Here is a 19,834-nt window from a genome sequence, read left to right on the forward strand (position 1 = left end):
AAAGAAGATGGCCAGTATGTATTATGTGTGGTGGGACTGAAAATGTACCAAGAGAAGTTCACAAAAAGAAGCTTTGAAATTATGGTAATCACTGAATTGATAGACATTAATGATCTGTAAATGATAAAACAAAATATTGAAAACCTCATTGGAAAAAACCCAGCTACGCACATCATCAAGATCCTCTGCTGGCAGCTCCTTTTGTGGTTGCCAATCAAAGATGCCCAAGACATGCTTGGTGGGAGACAAGTCTAGAGACAATGCATGCCATAGTAGCACATTTAGGCCACGCATGCACCCTTAATCTTTGGAGTGTAGTTTATATGTTAGGAAATTGGTTATAGGCATAGCAGTGTAGAAAGCACTTTAACTATTAAAACAGACTAAAAAAAACCTATACTTACCTTCCTCGCTCCCTGCTGGTGCCATTGTCCCAAAGCCCTTGTCCTGCTTCACCTCACTTTCTGAATCAGGGTCAGCACAAGGAATTGCCTGCACAGCCAGTCAGTGGCCTCAGTGGTGGTCTGCCTCACCTGTTGACTGGCAGAGCGAGCATTTTTTTGTGCCAGACCCAGTTGTTGTGCGCTGAGATACTATTAAAACATTAGCATCTAACTGGGGTTGCCAACATTCAGGAACATGCATCATGGGGGTATACAGAAGTACATGCCACAGCTGTTTTTTTTAAGAAATATTCCCATCCTTAAAGGCTATGGGCACCTTTTGAAAAGCATTCTTTTTGTTCCTAAATTATACTTTTATAGTTTGATGCAAATACTTTCTCCATAGGTTTTTATCAAAGATATGATTGAGTTTCTTTTCTATAGCGCAGTGCAGGGAGGATTGACAGGCAGAGATATGCGTTATTATACTTTCTGCCTGTCAGTCATTCCTGCAGAGCTCACTGACAGGCAGAGAGCTCTGATCAGTCATGGGCGGCTCTCCATCCAGATGACTAGTTGCCGTGCCAGAATAAAACTCCTTTTTCCTTATGTGTTGAGAGTTTAGAAGCCACGCAATAGCTTCATTGCTCCTAACATGGTCCTACAGAAGCCCCGTCATATTTTTCCTTTACATTATTATCATTGTAAGTTTATGAGAAAAGTTGCGTTTTCCTCACCTTCAGAAAACATAGATATGCTTAGTCTTATAGGCCTCTTTTGAGGTCAGTGCTATTATGTGTATTAGTAAAATCGTGATTTCCTTTGTGTCAAGGTGATCTCCGGGCTTGTACCTATTGCTGCAAGATAGCAATAAACTATGCACATTCCACTGACGGTCATACATTTGGAGAAGACTTGAATGCCCTCTCGGACTCCTCCTGCTCGGTGTCCCTCCTGGACCCTGGGGAACCTCGTACTCCTGTGGGAGGAAGAAAGTCCAGTCGCAACATTTTTTTAGAGGAAGATCTTGCTTGGCAAAGGTAATATTATTTACTATGAAATCTTCCATACTATAGTTCTCATTTCTATAGAAAGCCAGTAGTCATTTAACAACTTGTCACATGTTGTAGCATATGATTGTATTAGTTTTGGTCTTTGCAGTCAAATTCTTCTCTATCTATTTGTTGTCAGGAACAGTACACAGTACTTGGTATTGCTTCCCAGACAAGTGAAATTTCAAGGAAATGTCCATTAATAGTTAAGTAGTGCTTGTGGGCTCATGTGACATACCAGGCACAGTAATTCTTTCACTCTGGTCGCCAAACTAAGGTTTCCATGGAGCTCTGCCTTGCCCCCTGTGGGCACTCTGCACATAATACTCAATGCTAAAGAGCTAGAAGGGAATAGAAAACCCCCTTTTCCTGTATTTAAAGCAGAAAGCTGGGAAAATAGCTGAAAAGAGCTAAAGGGCCGTGGTATGACCAGTATTATGCGCAGTCTATGCCAGAGGTCAGTAGTTAGGTCACTGAGGGGGCATTAATTTGGTAAAATTTTCCATTCTGCCCAGTCACACACAGCATTGTGTTATTTCCAGTGCAAGAACCTGTAGTGTACTCAGCACTTTGGGAAATTACATTTGCAGAATCAAAGTGAACAAATGATTCAATAAACCTGGTATATATGTGCATCTGACAGCTGCAAAATCATAACTAAACCAACAACAGTGTCTTAGAGGATACAAGTAACACCTGCACTTTTTCTCTCTCTGCCTTTAATCTAATGAAAAAAATTAGATTGCAGAGCCTTTGCCTGGGGTCTGCAGTGCTCGTTGGCTTCAATCAGTGCTATAGTGGCCATTAGGCACTCTTGATTCTGTGCTTAGCAATGTCGAGGGTGACACTTCAGTGAATAAAAAGATATTTTTGATGTAGCTGCTACTGCTATGCTGTGGCCAGGAGCGAAAAAAAACCTGTTCTCCCTGTTGATTGAATCCACATGGATCAGACCTGCTGTGACATCTACCTGCAGATCTGCAGCCTCAGCCGATCAGTATGCTGTGGATTTATGGTTAAATTAATTTCTTTCTGTGTACAGTGATATTCGTGATAGAGCCGTATGAAAAATGTGGGTGTGTTCAGTCCGAATTCCTAAATATAAATGCAGCTGTAATATGGTCGTGGATGCTATCCCTAGGATTGCCTAACCTCTGTCTGTTTGATAGACTGGCAGGGCTCGGCTTTCAGCATTGAGCCAGGGTAAAATATTGTGTGTATGTGGTTGTGGATGGTGGCACACATGCTGAGAGTTTGTGAGGTTGGGCATCTGCCTCCTTGACTTGACCATGTGTATGGTAAAACCTGCAAACATGGAAATGCGTTAAAGGTTTTCCAATTAAAATTATATATAGCTCTATTTATTCTCTATGTAGCCGCCGGAAAGAGCTAAGTGCTATACTTGGCTCTCTCCGGCGGCTTCATAGAGAATGAATAAAGCCGTCAGAGAGAGCTGAGTATAACACTGCTTTTTTTCCGGGGCTCCAAAAAGAATGAATAGAGCCACAGGTCATGTTCCAGAGCCGGGGGATATGGAGGTTGGACCCCCCAAAATCTCGTACTTGTCCTGTTGAAACCCCCTTTAAATATCCACAGGGCACTGGGAATTGAGCCCAGTCTATCAGATAAGGAAAGGACGGGTAATCGGAGTGAGACCTTGCTACCCAAGGGCACTGTAGACTCTTTGTATTTTTAATCCAGGGAAAAATGTTATTTTATGCTGCATTAAAATGTCAGAGAGAAAAAGTGAAGGTATTACTTGTGTCCTACCATTTAGACTTCTGCAACACTGTTGGCGGTCTGATAATGAATATAAAGTTCTAAAATTCTACAAGTGTTGTACCATGTGTGCCAACTTGTATATTTCACAGGGGAAGCAGCTGCAGTGTTTATTCAACCAACTAGTCAATACAAGGTTTCAGCAATTAAAGCTTGAAAACATTGCTTTGTTTTACTCATCCAACAAGGCACTAGATGTTTGCTATGTGGGGGATATGGTTACCTTTTTAAACAGAGATTAGTTTGATCCTTTATGCCCACTTTAAAGTAACACTGTCACCCCCTTTTTGCATTCTGACTTCTCTACACAGGTGTAAAAGGTAAATTTACCAGTTTTCATACCTTATTTTATATCATACGTCATGGTGCTTGTTCAAGTAAAAAGTGATCTTTTATCAACTGCAGATTGTGCTAAGTGGGCGGGCCTTCACGACAACAGCGCCACTTGGCCCCCATGATGTCATAGGCGCATAGGCCTTGCCCGCTCGCCAACCATTGGAACAGGCTGGCCTAAAGGTCTAGGCCCCATCCCCTCTAGGTCGGCCCATACCAATGGGCGTGGAGGGGGCAGGGCTTATGTGCTAATGACACCCAGGAGGGCAGGGCCAACGGTGGTGCTGTGGGCGGGGCTAACTTGACACAATCTGCAGATGATAAAAGATCACTTTTTACTTGAACTGCTTGAGGTATGATATAAAATAAGGTATGAAAACTTTACCCATTACACCTGTGTAGAGAAGTTAGAATGCAAAAAGGGGGTGACAGTGTCACTTTAAAGGCTTAATGTGATCCCAAGAGAGGCCAGTGTCAGTGTAGGACCATCTCTCTCAGGTCACCTTAACGTGGTGAGATGGTACACTCTATTTAATCAAATGGTTTGCTAAAAGTCTCATTTTAAGCAGTTTTTTTTTAAATTGTGTGTATGACAAGGGGGTGATAGGAGTATATACTTGCAGGTTCCTGTTGCACTCTTCTGTTTTTGGCCCTGCTGTAGCCAGCGTGAAATCCGCTACGATCCGGTATACATGAAGCTACCCATAGTTAGTAACTGGTTTTTTTCATTACTATATTCCAGTCTTGTTCACCAGGAATCCTCAAAGCCTTCACTCGCTACACGCCTAGCCTCTGTGCAAGAAGATGCTGGCAAATCCCCAGCAAGAAACAGGTAAAAATATGAATGCAAATGTGATAAAGTACCAGATTCAACACCTGACGCATCCCAATGGCACCTGGCAAATGTTGATTCATAATGGGGTCTTTCAGTTCTACTATTCCATCTGCAGTGGCAGCCCTGTACGGAGTCTCCAATGTACTGAACCACATCTTTTTTTCCTATCAATGGTACAAAAGTATACTAGCAAATTCTTGATTTCCTAGAATTATCTATAACATATGGCTTTAGGGTGTCTTCACACCTACCGACTCGCAGTGTAAATCTCGCTGCGAGTCTGGCAGGTCCTGGCGGTTCCCTGTCACTACATACTCGCAGCGGTCTGAAAAACTGCTGCGAGTATGTAATTCTGCCGCCCCCTTAACCCCTTCTACTCCCGCCCAGCTCCAGCTCCGCTGTGTATATACATTACCTCTCTTCGCTGCACGGCGTCTCCTCGCTCCTCGGCGTCTTGCTCTCCCAGCCAACCAATCAGTGTGTTGCCCAGCCGCAGCCACTGATTGGCTGGGCGGGAGAGCAGGACGCCGGGACCCCGTGCAGGAGACCAGTATATACAGACATAGCAGAGCTGGAGCCGAGCGGGAGACCGCTGCGAGTATGTAGTGACAGGGAACCCTTCAGTCACCCTCCAGCCCTAGCACCACAGCGTCCTGCCCAGTGAAAGTGATTGGTAGTGTGTGCCTGTTGAGAGAATGTGGATGATGAGAGTGTGCATGGTGTGGATGATGAGTGTGCATGATGGGTCCACACAATGCTCACTCTCATCATTCACACCATCCACACTCTCTCAACAGGCTTACACTACCACTCACTCTCATTTATACAATTTGCAAAAAAAAAACCCAATCACCTCAATTCACACACATTCACAGACTAACATACATACATCTTGAGTGACCTCTGGGAGGATCGGCGGCGGCCCGGATGAATCGCACATGCACGGGAAGCAGTCCGTCTCTGACGGGACATCTTCCTGCGCAGCCTTGGTACGTAGAGCCCACTATGCATATATGAATATGCATAGCGGGCAGGACGTGAGGGGGCGGATTGGGCAGGACGCGGTGGTGCTGGGGGCCGGAGTGTGACTCCCCAAATGCTCTTAGGCAGCAGATTTACATAAGCACCACCATAAGCAATTAGAGAATTAATAAAGAATGCGGAGGAGAAGAGGAACATTAGGGACAGCAATACTCCTAAGTTACCAAGCTTCTGCGGCATATCAGCAGCTTCTCTGGGCAGAACCTGCTGATAGTACTGCTTTAACAGGGATCAGTGATTTCCATTGACTTCCATTATAACAAAATGGATCAAAACACATCCTTTTTTTTTTTTTTTTTGTTAGTGTACACAAAAACTTTGTCGACCACTTTTTTGTGTACGCTAAATAAAAAAAAGGATGCATTTTGATCTTTTTTTTTTTTTTTTTTTTTTTTTTTTTTTTTTTTTATAGTGGAATGGAAGTCAATGGAAGAATGGATGAAAAATGATAATTTTATTTGAAATAAAGTTTAGGTTCTCAGCAAAAAGGTGAAAAAAAAAATGCATGATTTGCCTTTCAATGAAGCACTGCCCATTAGGATGCCTCAGTTAATTTATTCATCAGGTTTGTATACTTCATACACATTTGACGTGCAAGAGTTAGGATGGGTTCACATTGGGGGGTTTTTTTCATCCGTTTTGTGCGAAAAACAGATCAAAACAGAGGCACACAAAAATCAGTTTTATCACTCATGTGTTTATGCAGCCCGGAGGAGAACAAAGCTGCCTGTAATTGGTTAATTTCCTAGGGAAACACATGACTGCTTGTAAAGGGATCATTTGTTTGATAAGATTGTGAGCCCTCGCGGGCAGGGTCCTCTTCCCCCATGTACCAGTCTGTCTTTTGCCTTCATGTAATGTTTTCTGATCTTGTATTGTTCCTGCCTGTTGCCTATCTATTGTATAGCGCTCTGGAACTAAGGGCGCTTTATAAATAAATAATAATAATAATTATAATAAAAAAGAGGAGAAATCTCAGTCTTTCAAACTCAGCCGTGGCTTTGGCTTCAAAGATCTGTCAGATAAATCTCTGTGTAAACACACCATAAGAGGGAATGCTGCCGTTAAATGAGGGCAGTATAAACTAGGGACAGAAATGCTGAACAGAGCAATGTATTAAATCATACTATTCAACCATACTCCTAATATGCAAGAGAAGGGGATTTGTACATCAACACTCTACCTACCTCCTCCAGCTGCTAATTGACAGTTAACTGACTATACATTGCATGGATAGATAAATGCTAATCAGCAGCTGGTGGACGGAGTTTGCTGGAGCTCATGAGTATCCAGGGGTACTGAGCACATGCACATACCATAGGGGGCTACTTATTGTCCATGTTATTCAGGAGGATATCTCCGAATCAGCTGCAGTAAACAATGTAATTGATAATTTTGTTCAGCTTCTCTGCCACTAGTTTATGCTACCCTTAAAAAGAGCACCATAAACCCACCGAAAGAGTCTTATTAACAGTCAGGTGATGCCGGGCGTAATTTAAATGAACGTTACTTACTTTTGGTACTTCACTGTTCGTTTGATGTTTTCAAAATAAAACTCTGTTTTAGTTGGCTTGTGAGTGCTGCTCGAGTTCTTGTTTCTCAATTAGGACTATTACTGAGGATTGTTGTGGAGAGCAGAGATACCCCAAATGTAATGGCACATCATCCACTCCACACAGATAGGGACCTCTTACTTCTTGTGGACCATGATGTATAACAATGCCGGCTTCTACTCATTTGTATCTCTTAAAGTGACTCTGTACCCACAATCTGACCCCCCCCCCCCCCCCAAACCGCTTGCACCTTCAGATAGCTGCTTTTAATCCAAAATCTGTCCTGTGGTCTGTTCGGCAGGTGATGCAGTTAATGTAATAAAAAACAACTTTTAAACTGGCAGCCCCCTGCCCCTTGGCTGTGGCTTACATTGTGTATGCATTAGGCTAGTACAACCTCTCTGTCCCTCCTCCTCATTAGGAATGCTCCAGGCAGATTGCCTCCTATTCATCAGCTGTGTCAGCCCGGCACATGGGCTGGATTATTAAAGGAGACCTGTCACCCCCCCCCCCCCCCCGTGCCGGGGTGACAGGCTCCCGACCCCCAGCTAGATCTCCTTATACTGACCTGTTCCCGCCGAGTCCCACTCCCAGAGCCGGTCCCGGGACGGAGGTATCCTGGTCAGAAGCCGGCACGCGCGCTGTAGAGATAGGTCCTGCGTTCATAGAGAATGAATGGAGCCGTGCGCGCGCTGCAGAGATGAGTCTGGCTCCATTCATTCTCTCCACAGCGTGCCGGCTTCTGACCAGGATACCTCCGTCCCGAGACCGGCTTTGGGAGCGGGACTCGGCGGGATCAGGTCAGTATAAGGGGATCTAGCTGGGGGTCGGGAGCCTGTCACCCCGGCATGGGGGGTGGGGGAGCGGGGGGTTCGACAGATCCTCTTTAAGGCAGCTGTGTAGTTTTCACTGCAGAGGTGAGGAGGGACGGAGAGGTTGTGCCAGCCTAATGCATACACAAACTAAACCACGGCCAAAGGGCACAGGGCTGCCAGTTTAAAAGTTGTTTTTTTATGACAATAACTGCATCACCTGCCGAATGGACCCCAGGACAGATCTTTTATTAAAAGCAGCTATCCCAAGGTACAAGCGGTTTGGGGGGTCAGATTGGGGGTACAGAGTCTCTTTAAACAATGTTTCCATCCCTACTAGTCATCCATGTATGCCATGGTTGTCTAGTAAATTGAGATCTTCATGGAATAATAACTGCAGTGGGAAATGGACATCTTTTCAACTGCAGAGTAGTTCAGTTCTTAAAATGTAATAGATTCTGTTTCTCTTTAATTCTCTCCAGGTCCGCCAGTATAACAAACCTGTCACTGGACCGTTCTGGCTCCCCCATGGTACCACCCTATGATTCATCTGTCAGCCCCCAGGCCTCTCGCACATACCTGAAGAATGACACCAGTGAAGACGAGAGGAAGATACTTTTGGTATAAAATACCATATTGCTTTACACATGTATTTAACTGATTTCCATAAAAATTCTTGTTCTCCCATGACTTATGTCTCTATGCCTTTTTTGCCTTGTGCTCCATTTGGTTTTACCAAATTTTATTATCTAGTCCAGTGATGGCGAACCTTTTAGAGACGGTTGGTGGGAACATAATAAAACAAGTCCTTTTTACCTGCCCCCGTGCCCCCACAGCGTAGCATCACCGATTACAGTCTCCTGCCAGGCTCCAGAAATGCCAGCTCCGCTGCAGTCACTGACTGGCCGACTCGGCAGATTGAGGAGACTAGATGATGACTGGTGGTGCTGTGCTGCAGGGGCATGGGTAAGTATGACTTCTTTATTATGTTCCCAGCCTCCCCCCGGCCCTCCCCTTTTTTTTAAAACTTTTGCCTCGGGTATCTTTTTAAGAAAGAGCTAATCCGTATATGTCTTATAAAGATGGAGAATATTTAGCACTTGTGCCCCTTTCACACATCAGTATTATCAGTCCACAATTACGGATCTGTAATTACAGACCGTATAGTATTCATTGATTTGAATGGACCTATTTACACATTGTAGTTGCTACGGATCTGTAAAAGGCAATGGTCTGTGCCACAAGAATGACTGGCAATCCATTGTACTGGCCATATTTGTGTCACGTATAACCAATTACAATCAATGGATCAGTGCACATACAAATTCGGATCCTGTCCATAGTTGCATGTCTGCAATTACAGGCAGGATTACCATATTTTCCAGTGTATAAGACTACTGGGCGTATAAGACGACCCCTGACTTTTAAGAAGATTGTGAGGGGTTTGCCTTATACGCCGGAAAATATTAACCCCTGCCTGACCGCAACCCTGTCATTCTCTCGAAGCTCTCCCAGCAGCCGAGCGTCTCCGAGCTTCTCCAATGAGATGGACATTTTTGAGCTCCCCCACCACATGGGGCGACCATACCCGGAGTATGGGGTGACCATACCCGTAGTATAAGGCGACCGCCGACTTCTAAGAAGATTTTTCGGGGGTTAAAAAGTCGTCTTATACGCCAGAAAATATGGTACTCATGTGTGCATAGGGCCTTAGTTACCTTAAAGGGATCCATTCAGGACAGAGACGGGCACCCTTATTACTACCAAGTATAGTATACTTTTAAACCAGATGGGAACAAAGCTGTAGTCACTGGGGCAGTCCCAGACAGCTTCTCCCCACCCACTGGGCTTCACAGATAGATTTCCTCATACACAAGAGACATTTCAGTCAAGCACCTTTGGGTGGAGAGAAACCTCTGGACTTTCTTGAACAAACTATAATTTATCTAAATAGCCTCGGCGTCAATGCTAGTTCACGGTTTCATCCTGACTAACATGCCTTTCTGTGGGACCAGTAATCCAGTGGTTCAAGTAACTATGGTTAATGCCCATTCCTTTATTTTCTCCATGAAGGATTCTGTGCAGCTGAAGGAATTGTGGAAGAAGATCTGTCACCACAGCAGTGGCATGGAATTTCAGGATCACCGCTACTGGCTGCGCACATACCCTAACTGTATTGTTGGGAAGGAGCTAGTGAACTGGTTAATCAGAAACGGACATGTCACCACCAGGTAATATTCTATGTGTATCACAAATATCATCCGCATTATACTGTATTCATAGAAATGTTGTAGACATTATATTGGTTTTTCAAGGTCAGCGAGACTAGAAAGCCAAGACCTTAGATATTAGTGTATGAAAATGTAAAAGGCTATTGAATGAAAAGTAGTATCACACAAAGTACTTTATTTTTAATCCAGCAGTTAAGGAGTCAGCAAAACATTTGTTTTATTGAAAATCACCCGGACATAAAAGCATCAGGAAAAAACAATGCTACAGTTATGTTGTGTTTTCATGCTGCATTTATGTCCAGGTGATTTTCAATAAAATAAATATTTAGCTGACTCCTTCGCTGCTGGATTAGATACTTTTTCATTTAGAAATTGGACTGGCGTTTCCTTTGCACAGGAGAAGCAGGCTGGTGTAGCAGAATCTTGTTTCTACTTGTTTCTGCTACTTTCTACTGTTTGCACTTCTAGACAATGATCAGTATACACAAGCCAACTGGTTTTTTTCCGTTCTTGTTTTCTTAGTTTTGTTGCTTTTTTTTTATTTTCAGAGCTCAAGCTATAGCTATAGGACAAGCCCTTGTTGATGGAAGATGGCTGGACTGTGTCACACACCATGATCAGCTTTTCCGTGATGAATATGCCTTGTACCGACCTCTTCAGGTTAGTAAACTAAAACCTTTGCTGCTTCTCAAGGTGGCTATACAACTTCAGTTACTCTTAGGAGGAGTAAGCGTCAGACTGCTCGACAAAATTGGTGGTGTGTGTGTGGTTGTATATGAAAATGCGGCATCCTAAGGAAGTCTTGGGCATGTATGTCTACCATTAGACAGCCAGAGGGAATACATATATTAGATATCAGTAGAAATTGCCTGACATCTAGATGGCTTATTATATAAGTGTGGAATGGAGAATTGTTTGTCAGCACAGATATGTTCAGGATTTAATCTGCACTTGTGTAAAGCCATCCACTGAGGAAAGATCTCAAGTGTATACACAGTGCATTGCCTCTCTGTAAAGAATATGTTCTGTACTTTTAGAGCACAGAGTTCTCAGAGACGCCATCCCCGGACAGTGACTCAGTGAATTCTGTGGAAGGACATTCCGAACCATCTTGGTTTAAAGACATCAAATTTGATGACAGTGATACAGAACAGATTGCGGATGAAGGAGAAGACAACTTAACCAGTAAGTTAAATGAATATATTGGACAAGTATGGCAGAGCTTTGCAGCCATCATCTGACATCACCCTTTATAGTGTACTGTGATCATGGTGTGTGTTGTGCCACACATGTAATTGTGTATGTGGTGGTGCTGGTGCTGTTACTGAAGTGTATCTCAGGGCCCCTCGTCCACAGATGTATGGCATTATTGATCGATGCAGTCTAGTTCACTCTTCATTATAAGATGAATTAAGCCATGCAGATATCTGTATGAAACCTGAATGCAGAAGCTGTGGAGTGATACTAATACAGTGACAGTTTTTAACAACTTGTTTTCCAAATATCCTATAGTATATGTTGTGGTGGTCTTGTCCCTGCTCAATAACCAGAGATCTGCTTCCTCTGCTAGTTCTGGCTTTAGGTTAATAGCAGTTCTGTGTGCTCACCAGTTTATAGTATTAGCACATTCATATTCTGAAATATAGCTTCTTCAGTAACAAGTCCCCAAGGATCCGTCCTGATGTTCATCTTAAATGGGCACTGTCATTAAAAATAACTTTTGACATGTCATAGGGAGACCCACGATCAGGAGAAGCGCGTGGTGGTGTATTTCACTCCCTGGCTTACAGGAATCCCCATCCAGTCTGCTCCCTAGATCTATGGGGCCCCTGAATGGATGTAAAGCTCGCTGCCACAGGTTGCTCCCCGTAGCTCTCCTTACTGGTGGGGGTCCAACCAATCAAAAATGTTGACATGTCCCTGTAAAGTATAAAAAAGGTTTTTTTAATGACAGGTACACTTTAATGTATTCAGTGTTTTTCTTACACTTTGTTCATATCATATCCCAATGTATAAACCTTATTGGTTACATTTAAGGACTGAACTTGGGGACCTCCATTTACTAAATGTAGTTTTTCCCCCTCCACCCTGGTTACCCTTTGTCTCCCTCCTCCTTTTCCCCTTGCTTTTCTCCCCTTGCTGCATCTTGCAAAGATTCTGCAAGCCCTAGCAAACGCACGTCAGTCAGCAGCTTCCAATCTGCTATGGACAGTGACTCGGCCGCTTCCATCAGCCTCAATGTAGAGATGGACAACGTCAACTTCCACATCAAGAAGCACTCCAAGTATCCCCATGTGCCCCCTCACCCTGCTGACCAGAAAGGTATTAAGTTGGTCAATGAAGGCCTGTGCCTTGATGACATAATCCTGTCAACTCTTTATATACAGTTTTACTTTCTATTCATTTGGTAAGTTTCCTTTTTCAAAAAATAAAAAATTCTGGAGCTCAAAACTATTCTCCTTCACCAAAACACAATTATTACAGTCATTTCTAGTTATATAGTTTTTGGCAAGTAACATGATAAAAGGCCAGTGTGTATGGGTATGCCTGTTTGTCTGTCCTTACTTTGTTGAAGGCACAAGCTGATAAATGAATATATATATATATTTATTTTATTTTTATGTATTTATTTATGTTATGTTATGTTGCATTCAAAAACATTTTTTTTCTTTTTCCTAACACAATACTTTATTGATTTTTACTTTAATGTATTCTTTTGGCAATGCTTCAGTGAGCTGAAGTGAGTTATCCCTGGAGTATATCCCCTGTATGTGCATGCACTTAGGCATTGATATCTTTTGTGGGTTCATTATTCCTATATTTTAAGGAAGGCATTTTGTTTGTTTGTCTGCATGCTGTTTTCTATTAACATTACCTTGTATTAAAGACTAAAGTATGGAAATTCTTTACAAACTTTTGACGGCTCTCATAATGTAGGAAGTAAATGGGGAATCCCTCTAAAAAGTATATTTAGAATTTAAAAAATATAATCTAGACTTCATGACATTGTATGCAGAATGTATTTTATAGAAATGTATCTTGCATGAATGAATATATATATATATATATATATATATATATATATATATATATAATTTTATAAATTTTATTTAGGCAGTGTATATTATGGCACTTTTTAAATAGTAGACTTGGCAAAGTGAAAGCTGATACGGTTAGGTTTTCCTACAATTATGAGGTTCAGGTACAGAGTTTAGGCATAACTCTGTATGTGGTGAGCGTTTCTACAGCGCCCATCTCTGGTGGAATGCCGCTCATGGGGAACATCACAAAAAGGGACACAGAAATTGGAACATACATTCATAGGCAGATATTAAAGGGGTTGTCTGGAGTTTTTAAATACACTAACATTGCATTTACTTCTGTAGGTGTTGTATGTTCTATATACACTTTCATTATTTATTTAGAACGTTTATTGTGTTTTCAGACACATGACCAACCTGCCTGTGTTTTCTTTATTTACTGTGATGTCACACTCCCCATGTTTGTTTTCTGTTCCTTCCAGTAATCAGGTGGAGTCATCAGGTGGGTGGGGGTAGGCATCCACATTGATTTAGCCCCACCCTGTAGGAGGAGCTAACAGCAACGGAAACTGCAGCATGACATGAAGGAGACCAGGAACTGATAGCTATGTTGTGGGTGGCACAGAGGTTAGCCATGTTGTGGGTGACACAGAGGTTAGCCATGTTGTGGGTGACACAGAGGTTAGCCATGTTGTGGGTGGTACGGAGGCTAGCCATGTTGTGGGTGGCACAGAGGCTAGCCATGTTGTGGGTGGCACAAAGGCTAGCCATGTTGTGGGTGACACAGAGGTTAGCCATGTTGTGGGTGGCACAGAGGTTAGCCATGTTGTGGGTGACACAGAGGTTAGCCATGTTGTGGGTGACACAGAGGTTAGCCATGTTGTGGGTGATACGGAGGCTAGCCATGTTGTGGGTGGCACAGAGGCTAGCCATGTTGTGGGTGGCACAAAGGCTAGCCATGTTGATTTGTAGTGTTGGCGTCCTGGGATCAAATGCCACCAAGGATAACAGCTGCATGTATGTCCTTAATGTCTGTAGGATTTTATTACACTCTCCAAAACATTGTGAGCTACATTGTGGACTGGGACCAAGATGAGTGACTACAATCTTTGCAAAATAGGTTGGAGCTATATAAATAAAGGAAGAATATTGTTATTATTGTACTGTAAAGATCCACAGTGTTAGGGCAGTGTAATATGGAGAGGAGAAAGGATACTCCACCTCATGTCAATCACCAATCTAGGGTTTGTAGTACTATAAGAGATAAAAGATAAGTAATGTCAGACACACTGAGCCACCATGCTGCTCAAAAGACAATTGTGGGAAGACAGACGTTTCCTGCCTATGGGCAGAGTGGGTGGAGCTAGATTCAGAGAGGAGGGGGTGGAGCAAAAGGCTTGCAGAGCTGTGATGTCACTGCTGTTTTTGATCCCTTTTCTTTTTATAATGGATGGATGGAAAAACGAATTGCACACAGTTGCATCTGTCAGCCCCCCCCCCCCCCCATAAAACGTATACGTTGGGTGGTAGTAAATGCTGGCTGACAGATTGAGGTCACGAAGGTCATGCTCATATTCTTCATAGGCTGTATTGGTGCAAACTATTAAGTCACCTATTGTTTTATGCTAATATAGGGATACTGACCACTCCATTGTGTCCTAGGATCTTCTGCGCAGGACAGTAATACCTATATAACCATTAGCTTGCAGAAAGAAAAGAAGTTTGCCCTGAGCAGCTATCTGTATTAGCAGCTTATCCCATTGGTACATACCAAAGGGGAATAGTGTGAAATAAAATTGGCTTTGCCCAACTTTTAATGTTCTCTATAAAGTATTTGGTTAGGCTAGAAGTGTTGGCTTTCTTGCTTGTTACATTGTTATAGACCAAGTGTTTTACTTCTTTCAGTGACCGTATAATTGAAAATGGGAAATGTTGTGATTCCGCCACAAGATGGCGTTACAGTCTCGTATTTCATACCTTCTTGTTGTCATGAAGCTGTGCTTGTATTTATTTCTCTTTTTTCAAGTAAATGTTCTGTTCTCCACATTGAACTTACCTTTCTTGGGCTACATGCCACATTTAGCTCCATTCACACTGGTGTTTTTATTGCTTTTTTTGTTGAACCTACTGCACCCATTATGGGATTTATTAGGATTTGTTGCTTTTGCAGTGCAACATATTTAGCAGCACAATACAAACATCACCTCCTGTCCTCATTGGGGTTCACACTCTGTTCACCTCATAAACATGATATTGTGGCAAACAAATGAAGCTATTGGCATGTTTTTGGAGTGCACCAGAGAAACAAGAGTAATATAGGGTGAATATACAAGTTCAATGGTCCCCACTGCTACAGCGCCAACCACTGAGGTTGCATTTGTTATATTGGATAATATCGGAAAATATTTAACAATTTATAGACAGAATATCAATGTTTTTGTTTCATTGACAGGAACTCTTTCTTTTTCGGCATCTTGTATTACGGCAACTATGTTTCGATAATATAACTTTTTCTGAGGACACAATCACCTCTAGCATCCACAAATTAGTTTTTTTTACTTTCAAGTATTAAGTCTAATGAAATCCTAATGTTCATTGTGAAGCCTAATGAAATCCAATGTGATTCAGTGTTCCTTTATATTTAAACCATACCGTCCAAGGAAGTTTCTCAGAACTTCTACCAGCTCTGAGTGCCATAATGTAAAATAAGTTTGTGCCATTTAGAGGTAAAGATCTATGTAAGTCCAGATGATTGTGTGTCATAGGCTGTGTGACAGAGACATGTGGTCATTTTGTTTTCTATGGTATGATTATTTGTCATACATTGTGCCTTCTGTACGCTAAGTATAATACCATAATCTAATTTACTCTTAAAGAAGACCACATAAAATTGCATCAGAAGTGGTCTTCTATAGGAAGGTCTTTTTAAAGAAACTGGCCACTGTGTATAAAATCAGGGACAAGAAATCTGAGAGGTTTCTTATTTTTTGTGTGGAGGGAAATGGTTGACTGGGGCTAACGCTGGGGGAGATGCTGTATGATCTATGTGTTGCTGTGGATAAATATGGACTGTTCCTGGTATGTTAGACGTTTCTGTAGGTAGAAGGCCAGAAAGCATCTACGTATGTTAATCTTCAATGTTTATTGGAAACCAAGCTTAATAATACAATGTTTCGACCCCTGCCGGAGTCTTTGTCAAGTACTTGACAAACACTCCAGTAGGGGTCGAAACGTCATATTTATAAGCTTGGTTTTCCAATAAACATTGAAGATTAACATACGTGGACGCTGTCGGGCCTTGTACTTACCTGTCTCACCAGTCCACTACCTGGGATTCTGGATCAAATTGCTACTGCTGCCCAGATGCTGCTGGGCTCCTCTTTAACGTTACTTTGTCTTGTGCCTTATCTATTGATAAGGTCCAGACATAAAAATTCCTCATTGTTATGTAGTTCTAGTTGACTGAGAATCTGGTATCTACAGCGACACTGTAGGGAAGCACTGAGGGTTTCTATGCAGTTTGAGTCATGCTGGGTGTGCTCTGTTCTTTATATAGTTGGAACTCTTGAGTAATGCCATCTGTTTCTCTGCTCTCATCATTTCACTATTTTAGAGTTTCTTCTGTCTGAAGATGGAGGCCAGCAGATGATCTCAATAAGTGACGCTTTCATTAAAGGTAAAGAGATTTTCTGTGTTTTTTGTGATGTGTATCTTTTTTACATAACAGATATTAAGGGTTTTATATATACGGGAAGGGAAATGGTATGTGCAAATATGTGATGAGAATATATTCTAGCCATAAACAACTGAAATGTACAGGAGTGTACAACAAATAGAGCCAGAAAGAAGATTAGAGGGTAACAAATAAAGTTAGTGGAAACAGGGGTCTTTACCAGGCAGAGCTTATGGAGATGGCCGCATATGATGTTCGGTGGTGAACATCCATGACTCACCGGTCCATTCAAAACAACAATTCAGGGCCTCGTTCTTGAGATTACAGGGGGTCCTAATGGTTGAACCCCTTCAATATGACACTTATCCCCTATCCTGTGAGTATAGGGTAAGTGTTCTAGCTCAGAATATGCTGTGGCGCTTCTTAGAAACCTTTTCGCTTAATAGGACTTTATTCAATACTTAATCAGGTTCTAGGAATCTGTATGGTCACCCCTACAGTTTCCTCAAAGGGGGGTGCAACATCTGGTGAGATGGACCGTGGCCATGGCTAATTGAAGTGTTCTGGAACAACACACCTTATTGTCATTGGGAACCAGTGGAACTGAAACTTTACATGATCTAAATACATTTAATATATTACTTGCTTACTGTCACTGGGTCTCAGATATGGCTAGTGTTTGCCTAGGAGAGAGACCAAAATTTTTACTGCTGGCTCATCACAGCAGTCAGTGGGCACTTTCAGTGTGTCTAGATAGAGAACAGAAATCAGTGGACAGGACATGTTGGGCATCGGTGTTGGGTGAGCATATGTTGTGTTTTTGTTTTTTTTTTCACCTTGAGTAGTTTTAAAAGTAAAAGAATTTCTGTGGAGTACCCCTTTTAAGCAGGGAAGTAGTAGCAGTAAAATTATTAAAATTATTTGGTGGTCAGGGCTTAATTCCTATCTGGAAAAAGTGAGTTTATTCTTTGTATGCTTTTAATTCTAGAGTCTCTGTTTAATAGACGTGTGGAGGAAAAATCTAAAGACCTTCCTTTCACGCCATTGGGTTGGCACCATAACACTCTGGATCAGCTGCGAGAAGAAAATGGGGAAAAACAGGCAATGGAAAGACTCTTGTAAGGGATTTTCCTGCGTCTTTTTTTCTATAGAATGAGGTTACTGAACATTCAGTGATTTATTTATTTATTTATTTATTTTTTTGTGTGTGTTTTAATTTTCTTTCAGATCTGCAAACCACAGTCACATGATGTCCCTTTTACAGCAGCTACTGTATAATGAGTCTCTATCGCTCTCTTGGCGTGATGTTATTGTGCCAGTAGTATGTCAGGTGGTGCAGACCGTCCGACCTGATGTCAAAAATGATGATGATATGGACATTCGCCAGTATGTCCACATCAAAAAGGTATGTGATCTTGTGTAACTGTGAGCAATGTATGATGCTGATTTATTTAGACATAAAACTCAATATTTTAGATGATGCTGTAATTTATAGCCCTATTACACCAACAGATTATCTGATTGGTTTTGATTGTATTTGATTGATTTTTTTTTTTTTAAGCTAAAGCCAGGAACAGACTATAAACAGAGAACAGTTAATGAAGGAAAGACTGAGGCTTAAACGAATCTGTCAAATAATCTGTTGGAGTAATATGGTCCTAAGCGTTTGCATTATTTATTTTGTAGTTTTGCTTTTGATTTGCATTGAAACCTGGACTAAAAATGTTGTTTTAGTAAACAAGGAAATGGTGTTTTTTTTTTTTTCCACTGTGACATGGTGCTCTCTGCTGCCACCACTTCCCGTCACAGGAACTTTCCAAAGCAGTAGAGGTTTCCTAAAGGGATTTGCAACGGACAGAAGTGGCAGCAGAGCGTATCCTGCAGCAGCTGTGGAGATCTGTTTGCGGCTGCTGCTTCAGTGCCTGTCACTTGTTTTCTCTCATATCTGCACACAATTCTCTCTCCCCTCGCTGACCAGCAACTCCTGCTGCTTAGCCCAAGAATGGTCCATAGAAAAAGTTATGCTTGCTTTATAAAAGGCACTAAGTCCCCCCCCCCCACCAGACACACACACTTTGGAAGGGGAGAAAAGTGCACCTTATAAAGCAAAAAATATGTTAAACAGAAGTAATTTACAAATCCGTATAACCGAGTACTCCTCCAACATTGTTTTATGATAATTAATGCACATTTCCTTTAAAGGGGTTGTTCACCGGAATATTTTTTTCTAAAAAACAAACACAAAACCAAAACACAAACATGCAGTCTGATCCAGGTTGGATCTTTGTTTATTTATGGATATCCTTATACTATCCTAATATGGCAATCCTATGTTCTTGAGTGCACATTGAAGCTACCAATATATTTGCCTTTGTTACTATACTTTGGGGCTATACACAATTATTTTGTGTTGTGTTGTGAATTTTTATGTCTTTTTTTTTTTTTATAATAGATCCCAGGGGGAAAGAAATCTGACTCCATGGTGGTTAATGGTTTTGTCTGCACCAAAAATATTGCCCACAAAAAGGTAATTTTGTTACCATCCAGCTGCCTTTACTGCTGTTATCCTGCTTGTACTCAGTGTTGTTTTGTTGCAGATGAATGCCAGCATTAAAAGCCCCAAAATTCTTCTGCTAAAATGCTCCATTGAATATTTGTACCGAGAGGAGACGAAGTTTACCTGCATTGATCCAATCGTCCTTCAGGTTAGTCAAAATCAAATCCAGACACACAAATAGGCTTCACCTGAGCAAAGTTAACAGGTCTTATTAATGCTTTGAAAACAAACGTTAAAACAATACAGTTGAACAGAAAGCAGTCTTGAAAAAACATTGCTGCAGTATTCATACAAATCAATATGTACTTCAGATGGAAATTTTCAAAAAGTCCTTTGACTCACTGAAGCGAATCTACCACAGCAGTGAAAAGAGCAAGGACAAGTAAAGTCACACAAAATAAAGAAGAGTCACAGTGATTAACCAAAGGGCTGATCAGACATTCATACACTCAAACACACATCAGACATTCACCACCATTCCCCTTTAGGGCATGCAAACAGTGTGGGGGAGATTTATCAAACATGGTGTAAAGTGAAACAGGCT

General features: G+C 41.8%; 1 protein-coding gene across 3 annotated transcripts in view; it reads left to right on the forward strand.

The window, feature by feature from the left end:
- PIKFYVE (phosphoinositide kinase, FYVE-type zinc finger containing) overlaps positions 1-19,834 on the forward strand; it is a 151,725-nt gene that overhangs the window by 21,309 nt on the left and 110,582 nt on the right. For 2 of the 3 annotated variants that reach the window (XM_069983502.1, XM_069983503.1), the window contains 12 exons: positions 1,216-1,423; positions 4,290-4,379; positions 8,271-8,409; positions 9,862-10,019; positions 10,568-10,679; positions 11,057-11,204; positions 12,174-12,341; positions 16,674-16,736; positions 17,722-17,851; positions 17,961-18,138; positions 19,186-19,260; positions 19,331-19,438. In XM_069983502.1, the coding sequence (XP_069839603.1) occupies positions 1,216-1,423; positions 4,290-4,379; positions 8,271-8,409; positions 9,862-10,019; positions 10,568-10,679; positions 11,057-11,204; positions 12,174-12,341; positions 16,674-16,736; positions 17,722-17,851; positions 17,961-18,138; positions 19,186-19,260; positions 19,331-19,438 (1,577 nt within the window). The remainder of the gene's footprint in view (positions 1-1,215; positions 1,424-4,289; positions 4,380-8,270; positions 8,410-9,861; positions 10,020-10,567; positions 10,680-11,056; positions 11,205-12,173; positions 12,342-16,673; positions 16,737-17,721; positions 17,852-17,960; positions 18,139-19,185; positions 19,261-19,330; positions 19,439-19,834) is intronic. The other variant, XM_069983504.1, reaches the window with a different exon arrangement.

Source organism: Dendropsophus ebraccatus, chromosome 9 (genome assembly GCF_027789765.1).
Source record: "Dendropsophus ebraccatus isolate aDenEbr1 chromosome 9, aDenEbr1.pat, whole genome shotgun sequence".
Taxonomy (NCBI): Eukaryota; Metazoa; Chordata; class Amphibia; order Anura; family Hylidae; genus Dendropsophus; species Dendropsophus ebraccatus.